Here is a 27,343-nt window from a genome sequence, read left to right on the forward strand (position 1 = left end):
ATTATTTCTATTAAATATGTATGCTGCCCATCTCACTATCAAGAAACTCAGGGAGGCTTACAGATTTAAACCATTAGGTATTAAAAGTTAAACATTAAAATTAACAACACTTATTGCCCTTAAAAGAGGATTGAGAGCATTAGCCCAGTACTCCAAGGAAGACCAACTAGAATTCAGATACCAGAAAATAAAAAACATGGCATTCCTGGAGCACAGATGGCCACAAGATTGCACAGGACTCTTGGGGTACTCCTTACTTATTACCTGGGGTAATCCTTCAGGAGGAAAGGCTACAGGCACTACTCTGCTAAAAAAGCACAAATGACCTCATCTTAAATCCCTCAAATTCCTTAACGCAAGACATCACCACATGGCCATATATCTGCAACTCTCAAATTATTTGGAGACCAAAGAATGAAAGAAAAAGAGGATGCTTAGAGACAGAGCTAACTGTTTTGACTGCATGGTTTAAATGTTAAGTCTATTAATGTCTACAAAGAAAAGAATTAATCTGACCAATTTGGATGTTTTGATGAAAAACTGAGACAATCAGTCAATAAAAGGATGATGAAGGATTCTCAGTGTAACACAGACCCCTTTTTCCAAGAAAAAGAGTGACTCTTACAGAAAAAACTGATTGGGGGAGGGAGATAAATTTTAAAAACCAGAGTAAAAACAGAGTGAGTTTAGAAATAGAACTCTATGAAAATGTTTTAGAAGATTACCACCAAATAGAATGAGTGGAAAATGGGCGCAAGGGAATATGAAAACTGCTTAGATAAAGTAAGGCATGAGGAATCACAATGGTAGAAAGTAAAGGTGCTTAGTAAAATGAAAAGAAAAGATGTTATGGATGAGAATGCACATAAAAGAATGATTGTTTCAAAATACAATTATCACACATTGTGCAATCTGTGATAATTATTGATGATGAATTATGAGCTATCAAGTTGTTTTCAATGCCTAATGACCACATAGATAGGTTTTCTCCATGATGATCTGTCCCTAAGCTATTCTTTCAGGTCTTCCAATAACACACTCACATTCCCACTGTAACAGAGTCCATCTATCTTGCTGGTGACCATTCTCTTCTTCTCTTTCCTTGTGCAATATGTCCATTCAATGTGTACACAGAGGAAAGGAGCATTGTAAAGAATGTAATTACAAAGAATAAGGAAAGTCTATCTTTTGAAAATGCATGAAAAGGAATTATGAAGTCTTTAGTTCTCTATGAGCTTGGATGCTTGCTTGCAGATATTTAGTTCCAGACTAAGTAACTTCAGGGCTAAACTAGTTCTCATCTGAAGCTTATTACAAACATATCACAATTTTCTACATTTCTGAATCAGGTAAACTAAAGTTTTATTCTGTCCTAAAAATCTGGTCAAATAATAATTCCAAACTGTTTGTGTGGCTATTTCCTCTCCCCAATTTGTATTGATTCAGCCAAAACAGCAGCATGTTTTGTCTAAAGTCAGGAAAAGGAATCTGCGTAAACTTAAAATTCCTAAAGATACTCCCTCATACCATAAAATCATTCTGTTTGTTATAACATCTAAATGAGTCTACTTAAATTCTGAGGAAGAAAGATTTTAAAACATCCTCTAGTTCTCTTAAAAGGCAATCTTGGAAGTAGATCTTCACAACATAAGGAAAAATTTTTAAGACATAAGCAAATGTAAGCTCCAAGTTTAACTAAGTTTTGTTGCCATGATGGATCTAACTCAGCGGCCCTGTGGATGGGGCTTTGCTTGTTTGCGTGGACCAGCTTCTGGCATGCCGCAAACCAGTGCCAGTCCACAGACCAGGGGTTGAGGACCCCTCATGTAACATATAGGGTCATTTTGTCCCACATTTCCATTCTCGGTCAAGCATGTTCTGTTCAAGTCAATAACTTTGCCTGGCCTGTTCAGCATCACCTTCTGATCTTCCCATTCTAGCACATTCTTGGCCCACTTAAAAGCACTATAGCTCCCAACCCTCCTTCAATCAACTGTTGTATATACAGAAACTAGATCTTAACACAACAGCTGATTTTCTCCATTTGAACTATGACAGCAATAGAACACTGCAGAGTGTGGCTATAGAACTTGAGAAACATATTGGCTTATAGCTTCAAATGCAAAGCTATAAATGTATTTGTTCAATGAACAAAACCATTTCCTATTCTATCTCACAAACCAGCTTCCGATACAAAATTGTAAAAGCCATAAAATCCTCCCACTATCATCTCATATGGCAGAAATATGACTATTAGAATTAGTAAAAATACTTCCATATGAAGAGTGTTTCATCAATTTCAGAAGCAGCAGCATGTCAAAGCACAAAAGGATTAATGTTACATTTATGTTAATATGGCCAGTCTTCTGAGGAAAGTTGTTAACAACATCCAGTGTCACCATCTTTGCAGCGTGGCACACCATTGCGGCTTGGCGGCCCGGCAGTGGAGGAGAAGTGAACATGCACACTCGCTCGAGTGTAGCTCAACTTGTGCAAGTGGTGCACACGGCCCACCGCTCAAGCTGTGCGTGCATGCATGCATGCCAGCCTGCCACTCACAGGGCCCAGTTCCGAATAGGCCACCTTCTTGCACATGCATGTATGTCACACAAAAGTTGTGCCAAACACAATAGCTTTTTTAAAGTGCTAAAAGACTCCATTGGCCACAGAAAGAAATAATTTCTGATGCTATATCAAACATCTACAATTTTTTGGAGGACTGATTATATTCAACAAACAGGAAGTATATACTACAGGCACAAGTGGTAAGAGTCAAAAATGGCACTCATGCAGTCATTTCAACTACTGACTCAAGGAAATGTTTACTCTTTTCTATTTTATGGGATAGTATAATAGTACATACAGAGGCCTGTGGTAACTTACCTAGTAAAAGGCAAGTTCCTTATCACTCTGTTATAGAAACAGAAATGTTCAAAAAGTATATAGAAGTAAATCTCATCTGGGAGAAATGAAAATAAAGGATAGATGCCAACTCTGGCTATAAATAGGAAAGGTCATAAAATAGAGAGGCTTCTTTTTTAATTAATATGTGCTCACTTCACATTGGCTGCCAAAAAGGTCTGGTGAAAGGTGACATTCCTTCTCCTCCTACCTCATGCTTCTCCAGCCTACCAACTTCCATGGTATTAGACATTTCAATTAATAGACGAAAAATCTCAGAACCTTGTCTCCTCTCTAAACATGAGTTGATATAGAAAGTATTAGTTGAAGTATTACCAATACATTATTACAACTAATTCAAAATCATCAAAAGATTGGGGATTGTAGAAAAAAGGTGGCCGGAAGTGATCTATTCAATTATGTTAATAAAAAAGTTTCCTTAATATTTGTGAAATTGTTTTAAACAGTTCTAAAATTTAATAAGTAGCTAGTACTATGTGAATGTGATTTGTTTAACTATTTAGTTGTTAAATTATTTTATATAGTCTTCAGAGAAGTTTTTCCTGAAATTAAATTGATTCCTAAATGAAATATTCAATTGATTACTAAAAGAAATACCCACTAGGGAATTACATCTGTTGGGTCTCAAACGGTTGGTCTTCTCTTTCCATCTTATGGAAACTCCTCCCAGTCTTTCCATTTTGTGAGATTAGCTCTATCCGTCTCAGCATTTTGCAAGCCTGTCAAAACTAGGCCATTTTGTCAGAGCTTGGGATCCCAGGAAACTGGGGAGATCTTGCAATGGCTTCCTTATTGTGGTTTATATTATATTTTCTTCTGTTTTCTGTGTTTTTATACTTGTTTTTAATTGGGGCTGTGTGTGTGTGTGTGAGAGAGAGAGAGATGTACAATACTTAATTAAATATATAGTATCACTTTTATATGAGATGGGCAGCTGTACAAAAATAAATAAAATAAAAATAAAATAATTAAATTAAATTAAAAATTAAAGAAATATTTTTCATGAAGGCTGAATTACTGAATGAAAAGTTTGGAACCTGGCTACTGTCAATATATTAGTTTTAATACAGTACATGTTTTTATCATTATATTTTAAAAAGTACATTTTTATTGTTGTTGATGGTTACTTGCCATTTTTTTCTGACTTTGAGGAGCAGCTCTCTCTACCCTTCATTCCCCCATCTCTTATGTTTTATCAAAGACTGTGAGAGCCAGAACACAGGGCCATCTGTCTTTATTAACAGATGAGCAAGTCTTTGTCTGAATGTAACATGCAGACTTTTAGTCTTTTCAGAATTTTCCATCTTCAGGTCATTTTCCCCCCCTAAATTAAGAGACTCACCTCCAAAGTTAGCAAGCCTTCCAATTCGAGTAACAGGCACTTTTCGCTCTCGGGCACGTTCACTGAGCTGCAAAAAAAAGCATAAATAGACGCTTGATCTACTAATAAACAAAAAATAATAATTCACAAGCAGATGGTCTAAAATAGAGTTTTCCCACCAAGTGCTAGGAACTTCTGGCACACAAATAACATTATTTCAAAATTATTTAAAGAAACACACAGCTACTCTCATCTACCCAATTTTTACATCTGTTCAACAATTCATGAGACTATTAGAAACTCAGCCATTTATACAAGTATTGTTTCCCCTACCCTAGAGTACTTTGTTTAATGCATATTTTGTTCTGCAAAAAACAAAATGAACAAGGGATTATGTTTATTTGTCTTCACTTAATCAGAATAAGCACTGCTGACAACTTCAAATCCCATTTTAATGCGTATCCAATTTTAGGCAGAACTTGGCCATTCTTGGCTGTAATTTGGCCTGCTGTACTGTTAGGTCCGTTGTTTTTTTGTTTTATTTCTATGGGATAAAAAATTGGATTTCCCCAAAGTCTTCATTTCAAGAAACATCAGATGGGCATTAATACTACCAGAAGCTCTAGGAAGACAGGAGAGTTAACACTTAAGAGAGAATTTCCTCTAAAACTGTTCTTCATACTTTTTAAAAACTTTTTTTCCAATATTCAAATTCAGTAGAATAGTATTTTTGTTTTAGAGAAATGTATATTTGGGATCATTTCCTAAATCATTGTAATTATTCAGTTCTTTGTAGTGATATAACATGTTCTATTCCACTATGTCCTTCTAAATTGCATTCCTTAACTTAATCTGCTCCTTCTTTGGACTATTGGACTTCAATTCCCATAATTCCAACCCAGATGGCCAATAGAATTATAGGAACTGAATCACAATATATTTGGGGATACAGAATAAACATAATTGACTCTTCTTAAAAAAATCCAAAGCAAAAAAGAATAATAAGCAAATTTTGCTGCACCTGTCTGACTTTTAATTTCATGGACAGAAGAAAAAACAACTAACAAATCTTAGCTTCTTAACCATTCCAACAATTTAGCAAAATATCAAATGTCCAGCAAAGGAAAGATGAACACCTGTTAACTGTTAAAAAGAAGAAGTCTATTTCTAGGGAATATCATGACCTTTCTAAACAAATGTCTGGTTGTTAGGAAAGTTGAACTAATTTTGAGAAGACACCCACATACAGTACATCTATCTTAGAAAAGCAAAACTAAATAAAATACTAAATTATTTTAAGTTCTCCCTATTCTGAGGTTTGATTGCCAAGACTTCAAAGATAGCATACCACAAAAACATCAATGAAAAAATATGTTTTAAAAAATCATTAAACTTAATTTAAAAATCATTAAATTTAATTTAAAATTATTAAATTTAATTTTAAAAAATTAAAAAATTAGCTTTTTAGAGGGCTTTTTAATTAAAAAAACATTATTAAGAAGAAGCTTAGACATGTGCATGATTCATAAGTAAAAAAGTTAAGAAGAGAACAAATCTGTGCACATTTATCTGAACATAAAAACTCTCTGCCATGAAATGGAACGTGCAATCAGAAAGAAAACAACTTCATATAAATAAGCAAAAGGCAGATTCACACATTATGTTATTTCCCTAAAAAGGGCAGGATACACTAGAGTTCCAGGATGTAAGCCAGCTAGGAACTTGTCAAATAAACTAATAGGTTAATAGCAAGATCTAATAGGTTAATTAAGATCTAATAGGTTAAGAGCCATGGTGGCGCAGTGGTTAGAGTGCAGTACTGTAGGCTACTTCTGCTGATCACCAACTGCCAGCAGTTTGGCAGATCGAATCTCACCAGGCTCAAGCTTGACTCAGCCTTCTATCCTTCCAAGGTCCGTAAAATGAGGACCCAGATTGTTGGGGGCAATATGCTGACTCTGTAAACCGCTTAGAGGGCTGGTAAAGCACTATGAAGCAGTATATAAATCTAAGTGCTATTGCTATTAATAGCAAGACTTAAATAAATAGCAAGATTGCCTACTTATACTACATGAATATAATAAAGGGGTTAGCTTTCCTCAGTATGTTTCACACTGTATGTACTGGTCTATAAGATAGGCCAAAAGTTTGGTTAATTAAAAACAATAGGAACTACCATATATCTCCCAACACAACCTGGACACCAAGTGTCTAGGAGCTTAACAAGGACACTGGTCACATATAAAGGTTGCTGTATCAGAAGCTTGTCCACTTCCATGAAATAGCATACTTACCATCTGTTTGTGAGGCTTTTGCTGTGGATCTGCTTTAGCTTGCCTGGCTTTGTCAATGTCTTCAGCTGTTAATCCACCAACAGGGGAATGGTCTTGGTGAAAAGGCCGGATTTGGCCAAAGACAAGAGCAAAAGAATTCCCAGGGTCCCTAAAGCCTTCAAATAGCTTTGTATTTATTTTGGCAGAAATGGGATTTTGACTTGCAGTAGCATCTCCACTCCCACCACTTTGAACAGGTCCTTTGACATCATAAGAATAAGATGGGCCCTCGGTACCACTGTGCTTGTGAGGCTGGTCTTGAGGAGAAGAGAAGTCCTTTGTAATGCCTCCCAGCTCTGATTCTGAAAAGTTATATTCTTTCCCAAAGTCTTCACCAATATCTTTCAAGTTTTCCTGTCGTTTCCCCAGTTCCTGCAAACAAAGCATTGAAATTAATTCTCCAGGAAAACATGGTTGGCTATCAAAAGAAAACAATAAACATTATACAATGAATATGAATATGGGCAAATCTGGGAGACAGTGGAGCACATGGCGGCCTGGTGTGCTATGATCCATGGGATCACAGTGAGTTGGACAACACTGAACAACAACAAAATCAAGTCCTCACACCAACTGAAAACACAAAAATAATATGAAAACAAATATACTGAGTTATCAGTGCTTTTTCAAAGAGGCAAAGTTGTACTTCTGTCTCTGATATTTATGCTGCCTTCAGACTTACTGCCTAAGGAAATGTCTCAGCCCAAGTGAACTCTGCCAATAGCATGCTAGAACTTTCTTATAAGTGTGCCCAAAGTCACTTCTCTTGATGCCCTTAAGGTTTTCTGCCCCATCTGACTTTTTCTTTTGTTTTATCACTGGTTACATAACCACTCCAGCCATTCAGTTAATGGGCAAAGTTCATCTTCTCCCCCAAACCAAAAATATATCCTTAAATTTTAGAGTAAAATATTTCATCAAGTGAAATATTTCACTGAATATTATTATCTTTGTGGAAAATTTGTCAATGCAAGATTATAATAATTCCCAGATTAGTGCAATGTAGCTATATTATTTTCAAATACATTTTTTTAAAAAAATTCAGCATATATTAAAAAACCCAAGTAGTACTGAATAAAAAATTCTTATGCTTTTTACATGCAAGACATTAAGGGGGGGGGAAGAATAGCAAGTATTTGTCAATTAAAGGGGAAAGAGACAAGTGAAATCAAACACATAGCAATATTTTTACCTGCATTTTCCCCATAGCAGCACTGAACTGTTCCTCAGCAACTGCCTGAAAGCTTCGAGCTATGGTTAATGTATCCCCACCAAGGAGTACTTGTCGTAGCTGTCCTGCCTGTGTCTCTAGGACTGCCATACTGAGCTTTGTCAGCCCTCGCACCATCATGATGGCATCACTTGCCATGACTGATCACCTCCAGCACTGGAAGACATAAGATAACAGTCAGGTAAAACCCAAATTATGAGAGTCCATGAATACACACACACATTCTATTGATTGCTTATTGCAGGGTGATTGTAATGGAACATGGGAATGACCTTCGGAATATCAGGGAAAAGATGTTGCCTAGTAAACAATCAGAAAAGAGAGAACCCATCCTAATGGATCAAACAGTTAAAAGTGGGGGTGAGAAATTTTGTACTTTCAGACTTATGAGATTCTGTTAATGTAGCTTTACAATAAAGTAGATTTAATTCACCTAGTTTTGCTTCCTATCTTATTTACCCAGGAGGGCTGATAGTTACCTACTTAAAACATTTACAGAGCTAAAGGAAAAGTTCCCTTCTCAGGTAAACAAAAAACTCATCATTGGTGTACATGGATTCCTGCCTATGCTATATCTACACATGCTAATGATCCTATTTGTCTATACAAGATCCGTACATGTATATCTGGGCTGAAAGTGATGCTATACATTTTTTGGCTAAGAAACTAAAGAAACTAGTGGCAATATTCTTCTGAACCTTGTCTATTGCCTGTATGTTCTAAGCACTGGGAAACCCACAGCACACTTTCAGCTCCTGAGCTGCTTTTTAAAAAGTTTTTAGAGCTCCTTAAGGAGTTATTGCTGAAATACAGCAGAAATTATAACTATAGAAAGGCATGATTTTGGTGGGAAAGGAAAGTACACACTGTAAAAATTTATTAACTTTAAAAATGCCATTCTCAAACTACAAAAAATAAACCCAAAAAGGACAAGATTCTAATCTCACCTCCTTCTATGACATAGTCCCATAAGTACTTTTTTCTGCCTTGCTTGCTGCCATACCTTCAGCACACTTTTTTCTTGACTTCAGCGACATGTTATAAAAGGGTTAATATAAATTTCATCTGCACCAAAGTCATCTAACTATATTTGAGAATCGAATTAATTCTGAGGAACCTTTCCTTTTGACTAACAACTAACACATAAAAACACTACAATAAAATCCCTAACTGTAAACTGGCCAGAGTCACATAGGTGAGATGGGTAGTGTAGAAGTTTAACAAATAAATAATTTTGTCAAAACAATGCTTATTTGCTATTTCTATCTTAATATTTTGTTTAAATACCGCAGTTATTTCACTCAACATCCTGGCCAACAGTCGAAGAAACATGTAGTAAATTTCTTCTTCTGAATGACTTCTGTTTTCAAAGCAGTAAACCCATATGCCATGCACTGAAAAGGAGATCTTTCCTCAAAAGGAAAGACAAGTACATTAAGGTCAAGTTAAGCAGTGATTCACCTAGTTAAACACAGCAACTGTGGCAAAAAGGTCAAATAATGGACATGACTCACTTAACAATCACCTTGTTTAGCAACAGCAATACTGGTCCCAAATATAAGATAAGATAAAAATAACTTTGTTTTTTCTTTTTTTTACTGTGAGCACAGCACTGGCCCACATTAAAAATGAAATTGTGTGTGTGTGTGTATGCTTATATGGAATAAAACTGTGACTAAATCTAGATGTTCTGCTTTGGATATCACAAAGCCTCCTCCCAGAAAATAACAAGGAAAACAGGTCATGAAGGGGATATGTAGTGTCCCAGACAATCCCGCGGACTCTGCTCAAGCATCGCTTATGTGCTGTCCTGGATAGAAGAAAGTGAACTACCCATGATCATTTCTGCCATCCTCACTACTCTCTGCACTGCCTTCCTGTCTGAAGCAGTAATGCTTCCAAACTAGACAGTAATGCAATATGACAGGATGCTCTCGATTGTCCCTCTATAGAAAGTGGTAAGGACAGGGGAAGAAAGATGAACTTTTCTCATGCGACACAGAAAATGTAGGCACTGCTGGGTCCGCTTCACCAGTGTCTCACTGTTAAGCGACCAAGCTAGCCTACTCATTAGCTGCACACCCAGAAACTTGATGCTGCTAACCACCTCCACAGGTATTACTACGTAGAGGTGTGTGGCTGTGCTTACCTTTTCTGAAATTGAAAATAATCACTTTAGTTTTGCCTACATTTAAAATGAGGCTGTTTTTGTTACACCAGTTCACTAAATCCTCTACCTACTTGCGGTAAGCATCCTTGTTGTCATCTTGAATAAGGCTCACTACTGTTGTATCGTCCGCATACTTCACAATATGGTTGGTGGTAAACCTAGCACAACAGTCATGGGTCAATAGGGTGAACCAACAGCAGACTAAGGACTTAGTCTGATTTTAGGACTAGACATAGTCTTAGAGGACTATGGTCATATGCCAAGGACTACCTGTAGAAGAATGGCTACTGAAACCAAAATTACTTGTATTGTATTTATGATGATGTTTTATCTCAACTGCTGACTATTTACTTATAACTGTTTTTCTTCAGTTTGTTGGGGACGATTATTGTAAGCCACCCAGAATCACTTGTTTGAGATGGGCAGCCACAAAATTGAATTGAATTCTCTATTTGGCCAAGTGTGATTAGACACACAAGGAATTTGTCTCCGGTACAAAAGCACTCAATTAAATAAATAAATGTTTTGCTCAACAGAACTTAGTAATTATGACAGGTATGACATAAGAAGTTAACCATCCCCTAAAAGATAGTTTGGATTTGCAGATTATATTTGGACTGGTAACCCCTCGGATCGCTTGCCAGAGATCGCCGAGCCTCGCTCAGTAAGGCCATCCAAATTGCATTTGTCTTACATTGTGAAGAAATCCAGGAACGGGTGAGTCTCTTTTCTCAGTCTCAACTCATGGAAGGTCGAGTCGAACTGCAGAGCTCCCAGGCAAGGGGAGGCACGGCCAAGAAAAATTGACTCGGGCTCCAAGCAGAGAAGCAGAGTACTACCCATTCCTGGATGATCTTTCCCGACACAATGGAGAATGTGCTAATCCAATGTCCACATTCCAATATTCAAATGCTAAAGGAGGAAAAAAAAATATCTTCAATCTGAATAACACACATAAATAGCAGATTTCACATCTCTGCATACCAAGAATATTGGAAACGTGCCTCTACACAATGATAAAGTATATATTATTCATGCAGACTTTCCCATAGCCAACACTTAGTATCATCTAGCAACATTTCAACATACTACTTGAATTGTTTGCATTCAAGCTGATCACAGAACTGTAACTTTAAACGCTAGTGGTTATACTGTTGACCTTTCCCATAACTTTGTTGTGTTTTATATCTTTGAAATTGTAAATCTACTGAAAGGGACCATCTGACTAGTGATATTCGTAAGCTACTCTGCTTTTTGTTTTACTTATAAGATCTGGACAAAGATATTTTAAATAATTAGCCATGAAGCAGAGCTAGGAATGCTCTTTCTGCTTGAAACCAGGGAGCGCCAACGCTCAGAACAGAAAACACTAGAGAAGGTTGATGAATGATCTAACAAACTCTAAAGCTCCTTTATCCAAGACCTTGTGCCAGAATGCTCTGTTCGGCATAACAAAGTCAGGAAAGAGAAAACAAGTTAAGGAGCCAAGCAGCAAAAGGAAAGAGTCAGTCATGGTGGAACAGCCTCTTTACAACATTTTTCCAAAATAAAGTTAACGGTAAGCTATAAAGGAAACTACTGGCACATTTATATTGCTCAACATCCACAAAGTTTTAAAAAAGCTAAACATATTGCATGAAGAAATAAGAGCAGTTCCCTTTTGCTAGTTTTACATGAATAAGCAAATTAATTGGATCATACTTGTTATTAGCAGTGTTCCACTGAAACTCCCAATCTATTTATGCTTCAAACTGGCTTCAAATGAAAAGGCCAATGAACACAGCCATGTTTTAAATCGACTTAACTACAAAATGTTGTCATTATGAGACAGTTCAATCAGAACATTTAATACTAGAATGAAAGAAAAGTTAGTGTAAGTCAAGCTTTTAATATGTGAATTTAGACTAGATGATCTATTTATTTATTTTCTTCATCGTGTCCGATTCTCAGAGGTTGCCTGAACAAGTTCCTGCAGTTTTGTTGGCAAGTTTTTCAAAAGATCACCCAGCTGACTTTGTGCCTAAAGCAGAACTAGATCTCGCAGTCCCCTGGTTTTTAGCCTATCTTAACCATTACACCAAACTGGCATCCAAGATTGGCAGCTGAGGAATCTTTTGTAAGACATCATGATCAATTGAGCCAATTGAGTAGGTTTGAGAATTGTTCAGCCTAGCGGGTTTCGGTCCTTCTTGGTCTCTGATCAAGCTCAACCCATCAGATTACAGCAAGGGGGAGCACCCTGATTTAGAAGAACCATACACTAGCTTTATGGCACTGAAGAACTCTCTGGTGGTATCTTGCCAGCAAAGTTTTTCATTAAACACACCTTGGAAGCATTGGACTTGGTCTGGGTCTTATAAGCTAATGTTGAATGGCTTTCTGATGGTTACTGATTGCTTATGATACAAAATGGCTGTGTGTAGGTTGAAGAACAATTTGGATCTGTCCAGAAGTCAGCACCTTGTAATCAATGAATGATGGTGACACCTAACTTTTTTAAAATATTCATTTTGTTTCTACTCTTCCAGATTCTTCTCTTCTTATGGAAGTGTGTCAGTTTGTGTACATATGATTCTCATTATCAGAAGAACAAATGGTAATATTGAAAAATAAAAGAACTGTACTAAACTAAAATACTAAAAGGAGGTATAACCAACACACTAAGAATTTTTTAGATATTTTAAAGCAAGACATTTTAAAAACTTTGCCTAAACAAATACAGTAAAATGAACTGGCAATCTTATACCTTCTGAGAAAACTAGCAATCAGTGTTAAATGACTGCCAACAGAACATTTTTTTTAAATGGCAAGATTTATAGCAGTCACAAGATTTTACTATTGGTATGTATGTGTTTGTGTGTGTGTGCACACATGAGAATTCAAATTTGTTTTAAAGAAAAGCTAAACTTTCAGGCTGCAGTGAAAAATTGTACAATGAGAGCTTCAACTTCAAAGCAGCAACAATGTACCTGAATTCTTAGAATACCATCCCTTTCCCTGCTACTGTATAGGGATCAAGTCTACAAATGCTATATACTAGAATTTTACTCCTTAAAGCAGGGGTGTCAAACTAGTGGGTCACAGCCAGATGCGTCACGCACAGGTCACGCCCACCTGGCTCCACAAAGGCAAAAAAGTCACGATACGTCACGTGACGCGATCCGAGTTTGACAGCATGCCTTAAAAGAAATATATACACTAAATCTGCAGCTAGTAGTTTTAAAAATATCCCCTTGGCTCACAAAGTTGTTTTGGTAATTCAATCTTTATGTGGGTAGGAATAGGAAATAACTAATATTGTTGAATCTGACAACTGATCATATTTATACTAGTGGGAAGACTGTGCCCCTTCCCGCCCCATTTGAACTCAATAGCAGGTTTTCTTTTCAAGCATAGGGCTGACCTTTTCTCTGCCCACACTTATGTGGGCAATGTACATTTCACATTTTAAAGCAATTCTAAAAATGCTTCCCTTATCTCAGTTTAAGTGAATGGAGATTACAAGGGGCAGATTTGAACTGGCACCAAGTTCTGAACAAAGCATTTATTTTTGGTTTTAAAAATATTAAAACCAGAGAAGCAGCAATTTTATCCTCCTAGAGCTATCTTCTATTTCAAGGCTGATTGAACCAATGTGGGCAAGATCAAGCAATACAGAAGGAATGGCTTTGACTCTAGAAGCCATTGAGCAGGGAAGTATGTTGCAACCTTTTAAGTTTACTCTATTGAAAGCCAAGGTGATTATCTGCTTTTTCATCCCCGAAGTATTGGTAGCTTCAAAACCAAAGTTCCACCTCTGTCCAGGATAGAGCCTCGGCTTTATCCTGGAGCGGGAACAACGGCAGCTATGCTGGACAGACCAGGGAGCCAGCCAGAATGAAAATGGCTCTGCCAGACGGACCGGGAAAGCTAGCCGTGATGAGGGTGACTATGCCGGGCAGACTGGGGGAGTTAGCCAATTAGAAAGGGTGAGGCAGCTATGCCGGACAGTCCGGGGGAGCCAGCGTAGCCATTCGCTGTCTTGCGAAGGCTTATGTGGAGCTGACACCTTACTGTAAAATTTCCAGAATCCAAGGAATAACTCTGTTCTTTGTTCTAAGAGCACTCTTCTGCACATCTCCTCTGAGCAAAGACGGAGTCAAAACTGAGCATGCGCAGGCAAAGGAGGCATGACCAAAAGATTGATTGACTCAGTCTCGGAGCAGAAGAGCAGAGTTAACCCATTCCTTGGATTCTCTGCTCAGCATACTGGAGAATCACTATTTCATTCTTAATTTACTTTCATATCTAAGTATTTAATACAAATAATTTAATTAAAAACAAAATAAGGGAAGAGTTTCTGCACAAATAGATATGTTCAGTCATTATTTTCCCAATAATCAGATCTTTAGAGGGAGTGTACATCAAAGATAGATTAAGAAATGTAAGAAAATCTAGGGAAAAATACGGTATGTATCCAAAGGCTTTACACAAGAAACATGCCAAGGATGAGAATAATGGAATGAATGAAAAATAAAAAATCATGCACAAAAGCAATAAAGATAACAGAATGAAGACCCACTAAAGAAGCAAGACATAGCACAAAGAGACAGAGGAAGAAGGAATTATTCAGACTGGGAATCGTAAGGATAACATGATCTTCAACATATTTTTTTTAAAAGGTTGAATATGCAAGTCTCTAAGGGAGGAAAATCACTGAACATAAATTATAGAAGGAATTCCTACTATTTTATAAAATAAAAGCACAGTGGTTGCTTTAAAAAAGTTTGAACATAAAATGTCTAAAAACCTCAGCAAAAAACCTAAAGGTTCAAGCTGCAAAGGCAAATTCCTATAGCTAAACTAAAGAGCTCAGGAGCAGAAACCCTTTCCGGTACAGTTTTATCAAGTTCTACTTCTTCACACTCATTATATATACATTTAGCTACAAACTGAGATGAAAAGATATACAAGCCAAAAAAGAGTTAGATACATAGCTGCATGTTTTCTAACTACAGATTTTCATTGTTTTCTGTGATTAAGTAATCATTTGACACAAGACTATGATAGCACTGCATTAAAAGGGGCGTTGGTCTTACCTGATATGCTCCTTCTCTGATGAATAGTGGGAGGGTCCAAGAATGGGTATTAACAATGTCCTTTCTGCCCAGAGACTGAGTCATCAAACTGAAGCTACACCCCATTGCCTCTCTTCTGGCTCCAGTTTTCGACGATGGCGTAGCTGTGAATAAAAGTCTCCACGTGCCATGAGTTGCCCCTGGGCTTCCCCACTCCAGGGGAAGGATACTGCAAAATCATCATTCCCACCCTACTTTGGGGCCAGCCAGAGATGGTATTGCGAGTTCTCCGAACTACTCAAAATTTCCACTACCGGTTCTCCAGAACCTGTTAAAACCTGCTGGATTTCACCCCTGGATTTACCAAAGCCTACTGCCCTAAGGGCGCGAAACCATCTGGTCCGGAGTCCCCCCTGAGGAATGCACCTCCTCCTGAAGGACGCGTCAGCTGATGCAAAGGAGTCTTAACTTATAGTGCCTAATAAATGGCGATGGGGAAGCCCAGGTCACCGCCCTGCAACTCTCTTCAATGGAAGGCTGTGTTGCCCAAACTGCCGTTGTGGCTGCACTCCTAGTCGAGTGAGCCGCTGCCCATCCAGGTAATGGCAGGACCTTAGATTGGTAGGCCTTGGCCATACAAGTTCTCAACCATCTGCCAACTGTTAATGGGGTTACTCTAGAGCCCATTGATTCGATGGTTGGAACGATGCAAAAGAGCCTCTGTTTTTCTAGATTTCGCTGTTCTCCTAATATAAATCCGGAGAGCCCTCTATACATCTAAATTATGCCATTGTCTCTCCAGAGCATGGGAAGGCCCTGGACAGAAGTTAGGCAGGACAATCCCCTGGGCCCGATGGAACCAGGAGTTTACTTTGGGAATGAAGGAGGGATCCAGTCTGAGAACTACTCTATTCGAATGAAATGTGCAGAAGTCTTCCCTGACCGACAGAGCAGCCAACTCCGAAATACGTCTGGCCAATGTTATGGCCACTAGACATACAATTTTAAAGGTCAGATAGTGGAGAGTAGTTGTCCTCAGCGGCTCGAACAGTGCCGACGTAAGCGCCTGCAGTACTGTGGACAAATCCCAATTGGGATATCAATGGACCACAGATGTAAGTTAACAGCACCTCTGATAAATCGTCTTATCACCAGATAATGAGAGAGAAGGTCCCCTTCCCCACAATTCAATATTGTGGAGAGGGCTGCTACTTGCCTGCGGGTGGTGAGTGAAAGACCCCTATCCAGACCGTCCTGAAGGAAGTTGAGGACTTTTGGCACCGAAGCCGCAATGGGGTCAATGGGCCATTTCGAACACCAAGTGGCAAAAGCCTTCCAGGTGGCATTATCCATAGTCTGGTCATACAGACTATGTATACATACATGACCCTGGAGGAATACTTGTCCTCCCTCAAGAGAATCCTCTCAAGTGCCAGACGGTCAACGGAGCCATTGAGGCTCCAGATGGGCCAGGACCCCCGGCTAAGAGAAATCCTCTCCCGAGGAATCCTCTAGGGCCGGGAGACCAACAGACTCACCAGGTCCGCGTACCATGGATGCCTGGGCCAGTGGAGAGTACCAGGAGTACCTCCGCCCTTTCTACTAGCACTTTCTGGACAGCCCCCAGGATGAGGGGAAGAGGAGGAAAGGCATACAACAGGCCGCTAGGCCAAGGGCTGTGAAGGTCATTCGTTCCTTCCACTCCCAGTGTCGGAAACCTGGTGAAAAAACCGTGGCACTTGAGCATTTGCCGGGGAGGCAAACAGGTCCACAATCAGGTGGCCGAACCTCAGGGTCAGCTCCCTGAAGATGTCTGGATGAAACTTCCATTCGGAGCGGTCGATTGTGCTTAAAGAGCCCGCCTGCGCATTGGCTGACCCGGCGATATGCCCTGCCTTTAGAGAAAGGAGGTGTGCTTCCACCCAGTATCCAAGTTTCTCACTTCGCTCATAAGGGACCGTGAGTGGGTGCCCCCCTGATGATTGATGTGGGCCTTGGTGGCCACATTGTCAGTCAAAATGAGGACACAATGTTCTTGTGATGTCCTGAACCTGGCCCAGGGCCAGGTGCACTGCCCTGAGCTCCAGCCAATCTATGTAGTTGGCAAGCTCCACCTGTGTCCAACGACTCTGAGTCATGTGAGACTACAGGTGGGTGCCCCAGCCGTAGAGGCTGGCATCTGTTGTAATTACCATTCTGCTGGGCTCCTGGAATAGGTGGCCTTTGGACAGAGCCGGAGATGTCCACCATAGTAGTGGACAGATGAGATGACCCGAACCTTGGCCTGAGAGTTGCTGCTGCATGATCACTGGACTGGGAGCAGAAGCCATTGCAGGAGCCTGGCGTGCAACCAAGATCAGGGAACTATGGAAACGCATGAAGCCATCGTTCCCAGTAGCTGAGACAGGAGAGCTATGGGTATCTTCTGTCCTGGGACAGATATACCTCACTCAGCTGAGTGTCGATCACTGGGCCCAAGTGCAGAATTTGAATGGTGGGCACTAGGTGGCTTTTTTTGAAGTTCACGGAAAAGCCATGATCCTGCAAAACTCGAATTGTCATTCGGACATCCTCTGCCACTGGAGATGGAGAAGAGGCCTGGATGAGGAGGTCGTCCAGGTAGCACTGGAGCCTCACTGAGACGGTGTTGAGGTGAGCTGCCAGTGCCACAAGCACCTTGGTGAAACACCTGGGTGCCGAGGCTAGACCGAAGGGCATGGCCCCGTATTGGTTGTGACCTTTCGCAGATAAACCTCAGGAACCAGCAATGGCTGACAGGATCGGCACATGGAAGAATGCCTCCATTAGATCGATGGAGGCCAGGAAGTCACCCTCCCGTATGCCCTCCAGGATGGACTGAAGGGAGTTCATTTTGAATTTCTGGTAGACTAAATGGTGTTGAGATTTTTTAGATCCAGCATTGCTCTCCACTGTCCCGAAAGCTTTGGAATAAAATTTCTGTCTTCTTTGGTCCTGTGGGACTGGCCCTATAGCCTGGATATCCAACCAGTGTCAGATAGCCATTTCCATCAGGCTTAATGTTTCATTGTTTTTTGAGACAGGGCAACAAACGAAGTAGTTCGGGGGTGTGGAGAGGAACTCCAGAGTGAGGCCCAGCCTTACCGTACTGAGTACCCAATTGTCCCTCGTGGTCTCCTCCCATTGGGTTGCAAAGAGAGCCAATCAGCCACCAATGAGAGGGTTGGGCTGACAGTCATTCAGCTCTACAGAAAGGCCGACCTCCTGCTCCACGAAAGGGCTGCCGGGTGGGAAGCTGCTGCCTGGGCCGGTTGTGAAATCTGGGCCTGTCCAGCTGGTGGTCAGATCTCTGAGGAAAGTACCTCTGCTGCTGGGAAAATCAATTCATGAGACTGAAAGGTAGGCTTTCGGTAATAGGGCGATGGGCAGCAGTGGGTAAGGCAAAACCTTCTTCCTGTCCTTGCTTTCAACAAGGACCTGTTCCAAGGCTTGGAAGTTGAAATTTCCTCTTGCTCTGCCAGTGGCTCAGAGAAGAGCCCTGTGTCCGGGTCCAGAGGCACCAAAGAAGCTTCAGGTGGGGTTGACTCTGCTCCCAACTGAGCCGTGACTTTGCTTTATGAAGCAGAGACTTAAGCAAAATGGGAGGAAATAGGCCTGTAAAGGCTGGTGGGCCCGGAACCAGGCCTTCATCCTCAGAGAAGTCTAACTCTCTCTGGGTGTCTTCTCCCAGGAAGGATTCATCACTTCCAGAAGATTGAGTGTGAGAACATTGATCCTACAGCGATGTTAGGTCTGCAGGAAACTGGGACTGCCTATGTAAAGGCATGGATGAGTGAGAAGACCAGGAAGCAGGATATTGCCTTTGCTGTAACCCAGCAGAAATGCCCTGAGAGATGGTCTGGGCAATAATAAGCTTTAAGCTTTCTGGTAAATTGTCCTCCAGGCTCTTACTAGGGCCTAAACCAGCGGCCGTAGGTGTAATTGTGGCTTCAGGCACCTGATTCCCAGTTGATGGTAGGCTGCTGACAGCTTGTTGAAGCCATACAGGAAAAGGGATCACCAATTTTCTCCTTGTTGCTAGGCAGGTTTGCTTGAGGGAATGACTCACCAGCGCCCTCTGGTGACCAACCCCGGGGAACTGCATCGCTAGTGTGCACCAATGGTGCAGGCAATAAAGGGCGGGAAGCTGTAGGAGCTGTCAAAGAGTGATCTGATAGCTTCATTCGCTCTGCCTCAGCCCTGGAGATTTGTTTTTCAAGGGCTTTTTGCCTTCTGTCATCCTTTTCGTCAGCCTTCAAAGGCTTTTTGGTAGAAGGGGCTTTTGATCCTCATTTCCAGGCAGCAGCTGCTCTAGCCGTTTTTGCCTTGTCAGATTTTTTTATTAGGAGGCTTGGAACACTCGTCCATTTTGTTCCCTTGTTGCAGCCCTCCCAGGCAGCTTGATTCTCAGGGAAATACTGCTGCTGCTGCTGCAGTTTCAGGAATATGCCTAGGACCCCCAAGGCAGGGACTCTCACCGCTTTACTGACAATCAGGGCTGGAGGCAGTGGTAGCTGCGCCGGCGAGCCAGGTGAGCCAGCGCATACACCGGCGGCTTCAAAGAAGCTCATGGCTCAGGCGACAATGCTGGGGTGAACCCAGGGGTGCCAGCCAAGGCGGGGTAGCCTGGAGCCCTAAGGCAGTCGGCGGCTGTGCCAGAGCCCTGTATTAGCCAGCACGTTCTGCCCGAAGGTCGCGGCTCAGGCAGCAATGCTGGGACGAAACCAGGGGTGCCAGCCAAGGCGGGGTAGCCTGGAGCCCTAAGGCAGACGGTGGCTGTGCCAGAGCCCTGGATTAGCCAGCACATTCTGTCAGAAGAAGTCCGGAACACGGGATTCTGCCACGATCTCCCGAAGCGCTTTAAATACTGCTTTGAAGATATCCAATGTTTTTCCTGTCCGGAGAGTCCAAGAAAGATTAACAATGTCCAATCTGTTGACCAGCAAGTTTAAACGTCTCTATTGGGCTAGACTGCATCGAAAACTGGATCCAGAAGAGAGGAAGCAGGGCGTGGCTTCAGTTTAATGACTCAGTCTCTGGGCAGAAAGGACATTGTCAATACCCATTCTTGGACCCTCCCACTATCACTCAGGAGAACCATATATTTCCTTCTCTTTCAGAAAAAAACTGGAAATATGTGTTATTCCTACTATAATTAATTATTATGATGTGAGTTTTAGTCAATATACTTATACAGCATCAAGTTGTGGAGGGATATTATACTGTACAGTATTTTGGGATACAAGAAAATCCATGAGTAAGTCAAGCAAGCCTGAGAAACATATTTGTTAAATGAAACACAGGGAAATTCTGCACCAGGGAGTAAGGAAGTTATCACAACTGTAAATGCTTGACTAGATCACTCCAAACTAAAATGATGAATCCCATACCCTACTTCAATCCTTTCATACATAAAATACTACAGTGTAACTTCGTATTGAAGCTGCTTAAATGACAAATATTTTTCAACTGCTAAAATGACAGGCTAGAAGGGCTGCACCACTTGCACCTTAAAAAAAACTTCAAGAAGCAAAAATCAAGGGTAACATTCCAATTTTGATCAAGTCTAACAGCTCTTTTATTTTAAGCAAAGATATAGCAGCAAATTAACTATAGAAGTTTTAGCCTAACAATTCTATTTACGTCTGTCTGACTAGTCTGGGGACATGAAAAATTCTAGCCATCAATTGCATCTCTGGAATTAATGAACCTTTATTTATGATGGTCAGGATTTAAAATAATTCATATTTATTTATTTAACTTGTATGCCGCCCATCTCACTAGAACTTATTCAATTAAATGCATTATTATAAAAAACTGTTAAAAGTATTAATTATGTGCTACTTACACCATACAGTGTTTCTCCAAAACATTGGTTGTATTTTGATATGAATGGCAAACTAACATAAAAACATTTGTGGTCCAAAAACTGACATTTTGGAACACTATTAGGAGACAGGAATGGGCAGTTAGAATTTAATCTAAAAATTGAGTGTAGGATAACAGATCTATAAATCAGTTACTCCTCCTTTCATCGGACTGGTGCTGAGTTGCAATATCCTGCAGCCAATGGGGAAATAGACTAGGTTAGCAGCTTTACATATAGTAATCTAGATTCAAAGCCCTTTTATCTTGCACTTCCTGTTACATCTAAAACGTTGGAAATTTACATGGGAGATGTCCAGATAATTAGATCTGCAACTTCAGGATAACTAGATACCATAAATTGTACCCCCAACCCATTAAAGGATGGCAACTTGAGCTAGACTGATCTAAATTACTTATTATCAATCACTTAAGGTTAAATAAGGACTTAGCTTTTACTGTTTATTTATCTATTTTCTATGGTACCCAACTGTTTTTGTAAATTTGGAGTTAGAAATAAATACCTAGGTTTACAGTTTGCATAGATCATAATCTGTCAATTGCTGAAGAAAAAAATCATTTCTACAGACTAGGTATATGTAACTAAAATATATTTTAAGATAAGCTTAAGTTATTCATCTAATAAATTATAGGAGACTAACAACAAATTACTTTCAAAACCACAAATGCTTAATAGTTTTAATATATTTTGTTCCACAAATCTGCAAATAATTAATTCATGTAAGATTTCAGTTCTCCCTCAATATCAAATAAAGCTCAATTATTTGCAGAAAATGTGCACACTATACAGTAGATAACACTCATTACAGAGCATTTTATTTTTTACAGACTAGAAACGCAAGAGTTTTATAAAAATAGGCAACATACATTTTTCTACTCTCACTATAGTATGGTTAGGGTTGTGGCCATAGGGTTAAAGCCCAGGGAGAATATTTAACACAGCCAAACTATGCGTTAAAACTCCACAATTGTTTCATATTGTGAGAGGGTGGGTGCTTTAGGATTTTTTTAAAGTTCTCACAGGCAATGTCATAACTGAAACCATTACAATATATTCTAAAACCTGGTACATAACAATATTTGCTCATATACACTAGTATCTCTAGACAAATAATAAAATGTATAACTCTTGAGACCAATATCACCAAATATTTAATCATCAAAACAAACCATGTCAAATCCAGTTATTAGCAACCAAAATTCCATACATCTGATGAAATGAGCTGCTATTTATGAAACCTTATGCTTTTTATTAAAAGTAAGTCTGAAAAAAAAACCTGCCAGACTCCTATTTGGCTACCATAGACTAAAATAATTATCTGCCTGCAGGAAGTGGTTCTATGAAATTTTTAGTCTAATCCAACAATACTTTATGTTCAGCTATCCCAAAGTTTTTGGCTGCTACCCTGTTTCCCCCAAAATAAGACATCCCCTGATAATAAGCCCAATCGGGCTTTTGAGCACATGGCAATAAGGCCAAGCACTTATTTCAGGGTTCAAAAAAATATAAGACAGGGTCTTATTTTGGGGGAAACACAGTAATAACTGTAGATGTACAGAGGATTGTAAAATCAGATATACTTTAAATTCTGCTTCATTCTCAAAAATTGTTTGCTCCCTTATATAATTAACAGCCATTTTGCAAGATTTCAAGGTCATTTTGCAAAACTTTAAGCAAATTACTTTGTGTGAGTCACTTCATTTATCAAGTCATGACTTCAATCCTTTGAAAGACAGATGGAAATCACAAGTGCACCTGCCATAGTGCAATGGGCATATCTCAAGACATGAAAATGATTCAATACTATGTCAGCTGTTTTCATGTGCTCCCTCTGTCCACTTTTCTGACGTTAATGACTGAAGAAGGTATATGTGGGCAGTTGCCAAAGCACTGATCTATTTTCTGGTTAAAGTAATGCAACAGCATTGTGGCAGCTGCTTTTATCATTATGACAGGGACTACTGGCATCTCTTAAAAAAGTAACATTCTATTTTTGTTAGGAGAAGAGGAACTGTGCTATTGGGGCTATATGTATTTCTCTTTTGGGCTATGAGAAACACAAGAATAAATGCCCAGTTAAAATGACATTTATATAACATCATTATACCACAGGAATGAGGAAAGTGGGAATAACATAGTACTTAGGCCTATTTTCATTACTTAAGTATTTGTTACTCTGAAATGTACTGTATATTCCAGAAGATGGTTTGGTGGGTTTTTTGCTGAAGCTTGATTACAGATAAAGCAATTCCATATTCAGCAATATCTTTTATATTTTCTCACTGGCTCCTCAAACATGGGTTATTTTAATGTATACGTATCAGGAAAAATTATCTGCTTCTACACAAACAATGAATAAGCCCTCGGTGGAATTTGTTACATTTGTCTAATGGCAATACTGTGAGATGACATAAAACACTATATATCTAAACTCATCAACAGAAGTCATCTAGATGTTAAGCAGGAGTTAGTTCCTACTAAACACTTAGGAAGAAAAGATTTTACTTTCTGCTGTATTCCAGGTTGAATACATAAATCCACATTTGCAGAAAACAAAGCAAAACAGAAGCCAGAGAACAAGACAAACTGAACTTGAACATTTCCTGAACTAATTCAGCATCCTACTTAATCTTGATTTAAACACAATTAACTGGCAGAAGATACAGAACTTATTACTGTTCTTCCTAAACAGCTAAGGAGATACATAGTCAACTTTAGGGACAGTCAGCATCTTTTCACAATCTAACAGAAAAATACATTAATATATTTTATACTTCAAGGATGTATGTTAATTTACCACTGATATGTCATAAAGCAAAATGCTACATCTACTCTTCTCCTTTCGCAGCTTTTGTCAAAGCTATGTATTCAATCCCTGAGCGTATTTTGCTTCCTTCCTAATTTAGGCAGCCTGCACCAAATATGCCACATAAGTTAACTTTGTGACCACAGCTTCAGTCCCTTCTAGGGAACCAGTAACAGAAAAGGTGCTTCATGTTCAGTAGCAAGATATATCACAATGTTTTGTTTTCTCTTTCAGGCTGTAAATGTCTTCATGCAAAGGCTAATGGAAATAATTCAGAACTTTGGGCACAAATGTTCTAGTTATGCCTGTGACATTCAATTTTACCATCCATTTACTTTTCCCAGGGAGAATGTGAAATTTTTGAGCTCAGGGAGACATGAGGGGAGGGACTGGAACAAGCTGTAAAATAATCCAGATGAGACAAAACAGGTAAAGAAACTGCTTCTCTGGCTGGAGAGTTACATCTAGATAAGGATGTCCTCCTCCTCCTCCAGAAAAATCAAATTGAGTTTGTGAATTCACCTAAAATTTACAAATGGAGAAAAATGTGAAATGATAGGAATGCCCAGACTAGACACTGAAATAGATGGAATGGTGAGAATTTGGGCTGTCAATTAGTCTTAAAGCTATATTTAAAATTATAAATTAGAATTTTTATATCTTTGCTACAAAAAAATTATTGGATTATTAATCATTGCTTCAACTGTACTTTTTAAATAGTTTTAGTACTATGAATTTCTATGAATTTAGTACTATGAACAATGTTCATTTTAACCATTTCAACTGATGTTTTATAAAAGGAGATGGCTGCTCCGGTGATCACAGCTAAGTCAGTAAAGCAAAATGGACGTTGTCCTACCTGAACATCCCTTTTATGCTCGCTGCGACGACAATCCTACTCATGGGTTCTTCTCTTCTGATTGGTTCTACTGAATACTCTTTATTTTTCTTTCTGCAGTCCTGGTCCCGCCCACTCTGCCTCAGACCGTCAGTCTTTTTCACGAAGTATCCAACAGGCGAAGACCAACTGAAGTAGGTGAATAACACGTCCAAACTCCAACACAGACTGCAAAGGAAAGAAAGAAAAACCCCTAACCATGGCAGGGGATGGCTGACCGATGGACGGGCCGGATTGTCATCTCAGCGAGCATAAAAGGGACGTTCAGGTAGGACAACGTCCATTTTCCTGACTCGCTGCTCCGACAATCCTACTCATGGGACATGCCCAAGCTTACGACTCCTGGGAGGGACTCGGAGCCATCCCCTGAATATGGGGGGAAATTACGGATTGTAAAACACGCCTGCCGAAGGAAGCGTCGGCAGAAGCAAAAACATCCAAACAATAATGACAAACAAAGGAGGAAATGGAGGACCAAGTGGCCGCTCGACAGATGTCATCTATAGAGGCCTGAGTAGCTCAGGCCGCAGAAGTTGCAGGACTTCGTGTTGAATGAGGTAAGATCCCACCCGGTATGGGAGCCCCTTGCAACTCATAAGCTTTGGAGATACAGGCTTTAAGCCATCACCCCACAGTAGCGGAGGAGACCTTCTGTCCCATTGAGGAAGGCAAAAAGGACACCAGCAAAGCCTCAGTTTTCCGAAACGAAGAGGTACGTCGGATATAGCGCCGCAGAGCCCTGCGGACGTCTAAAGTATGCCATTTCTTTTCAAGTGGATGGCGTGGATCCAGACAAAAATTTGGGAAAACAATTTCTTGTGCCCGGTGGAATCTAGAATTGACTTTGGGCATAAAGGCTGGTCTAGCCTAAGAACCACACAATCTGGAAAAAAAGATACAAAGATCTTTCACGGATAGAAAAGGCTGCTATCTCAGAGATTCTGCGAGCCAATGTTACCGCCAGGAGGAAGGTCACCTTCAAGGACAAATAACGTAAGGAAGTCGAACCCAGGAGTTCAAAAGGAGCCGAAGTGAGAGCTTGTAAAACCAGATGAAGATCCCAGGTAGGATAATGGTATATGAATGTGGGACGTAAGTTGGAAGCCCCTTGTAGAAAGGATCGAATCCTCCGATCGTGAGAGAGCAACTGCTGACCCTCACCAGTCAAGACTGTAGCTAATGCTGCCACTTGCCGTCGAAGAGTAGACAGAGCCAATCCTTTATCAAATCCAGTCTGTAGAAATTGGAGAACGTCTGAAACGGAAGCCGAAGTAGGGTCCACAAGGTTGGAAGCACACCACTGTGCAAATATTCTCCAGGACCGTTGTAAATGTGTATGGTGGATGACCGCCTGGCAGCTTGAATGGTAGAGATGACTTCAGAAGGGATGTTATCCTTACTTAAGATGATCCTTTCAAGCGCCAGACGGTTAACTGGAGCCATCCTGGATCCAGATGGAGAACAACGCCTTGGCTCAGAGACATGCGATCGTGAGGAATGCGCCATGGTGCTTCCACAGATAGGTCCATCAAATCGGCGAACCACGCTCTCTGTGGCCAATGAGGCGCCACTAGTAGAAGGTCTGCCTGTTCCAGAAGCAGCTTCCTGATCAATCTCGGAATTACCGGAACCGGGGGAAACGCGTAGAGGAGACCTTTGGGCCACTGTGAGCGGACAGCGTCGTGTCCTTCTGCGCCTGGTGAAGGAAAACGGGTGAAGTACCGAGGAAAATGCGCCTTTTGAGATGTCGCAAACAGATCAACGGTTGGCATCCCAAATCTGACTGAAATCTCTTGAAACAGTTGAGGGCTCAGGCACCACTCTGATAGATCCAAGCGACCCCTGCTGAGGTAGTCTGCTTGGAGATTGGACTTGCCTGAAATGTATTCCGCTTTCAGGGAGAGGATATGCTGTTCCGCCCAAGACATCAGTCTCTCCGTCTCCGTCATCATCTCCTTTGACCGCGTGCCCCCTTGTCGACTCAGATGAGCCTTTGTGGCCATATTGTCTGTTAAAATGAGAACGTGTTTGTTCCGTATCTGAGACAGAAACTGAGTCAATGCCAACCGCACTGCACGGAGCTCCAACCAGTTGATACTGTGTTGTCGTTCCAGAGGGGACCAAATTCCTTGCGCAAGAAGCAAATCCAGGTGGGCGCCCCAGCCATATAGGCTGGCATCCATGATAATCGTGACCCGCTGAGGCTCGAGAAAAATAGTTCCGGATTGAAGAGCGGGAGAGACCCACCAGCGAAGAGACTCCCGCACCCGACGAGGAACCACAACTTTGGTAATTGCCTCTGCCTGTCCTGTCCGTTGAAAAGGGAGCAAGAACCACTGCAGTTGACGGGAATGGCGGCGTGCCCACAGCACGATCTGAATGCAAGGTATGAACTTCCCCAAGAGTTGGGATAACAGTAGAAGCGGTACAAAGTTCTTTGATAGCACTTGGTTTACAAGGTCCCTGATACTGGATTGGTGGTCCAGAGAGAGAAAAACACGGCCGTGTAGCGAATCTATTATCACCCCCAGGTGCAGAATATTCGTTGTTGGAGAAAGATGGCTCTTGTTTAGATTGAGAACGAAACCGGTACTCTGTGAAGTACCGTCTGTCTGTCCCGATGTGCCTGGGGCAGGGAGGCCGATAGAAGCAGAATATCTTCCAGGTAACAAATTATGCGGACAGAGGGCTCCCGCAACG

General features: G+C 40.5%; 1 protein-coding gene across 4 annotated transcripts in view; it reads right to left on the reverse strand.

Moving 5' to 3' along the window:
* COQ8A (coenzyme Q8A) overlaps window positions 1–27,343 on the reverse strand; it is a 62,095-nt gene that overhangs the window by 25,996 nt on the left and 8,756 nt on the right. For all 4 annotated transcript variants that reach the window (XM_087883127.1, XM_034427959.2, XM_087883129.1 and 1 more), the window contains exons 2-4: window positions 7,769–7,963; window positions 6,538–6,948; window positions 4,265–4,331 (exon numbers count right to left, since the gene is read on the reverse strand). In XM_087883127.1, the coding sequence (XP_087739253.1) occupies window positions 4,265–4,331; window positions 6,538–6,948; window positions 7,769–7,945 (655 nt within the window). In that variant the 5' untranslated portion in view covers window positions 7,946–7,963. The remainder of the gene's footprint in view (window positions 1–4,264; window positions 4,332–6,537; window positions 6,949–7,768; window positions 7,964–27,343) is intronic.

The sequence above is a fragment of the Pantherophis guttatus genome, chromosome 1, assembly GCF_059756535.1.
Source record: "Pantherophis guttatus breed Tessera chromosome 1, ASM5975653v1, whole genome shotgun sequence".
In the NCBI taxonomy this organism is placed as follows: domain Eukaryota; kingdom Metazoa; phylum Chordata; class Lepidosauria; order Squamata; family Colubridae; genus Pantherophis; species Pantherophis guttatus.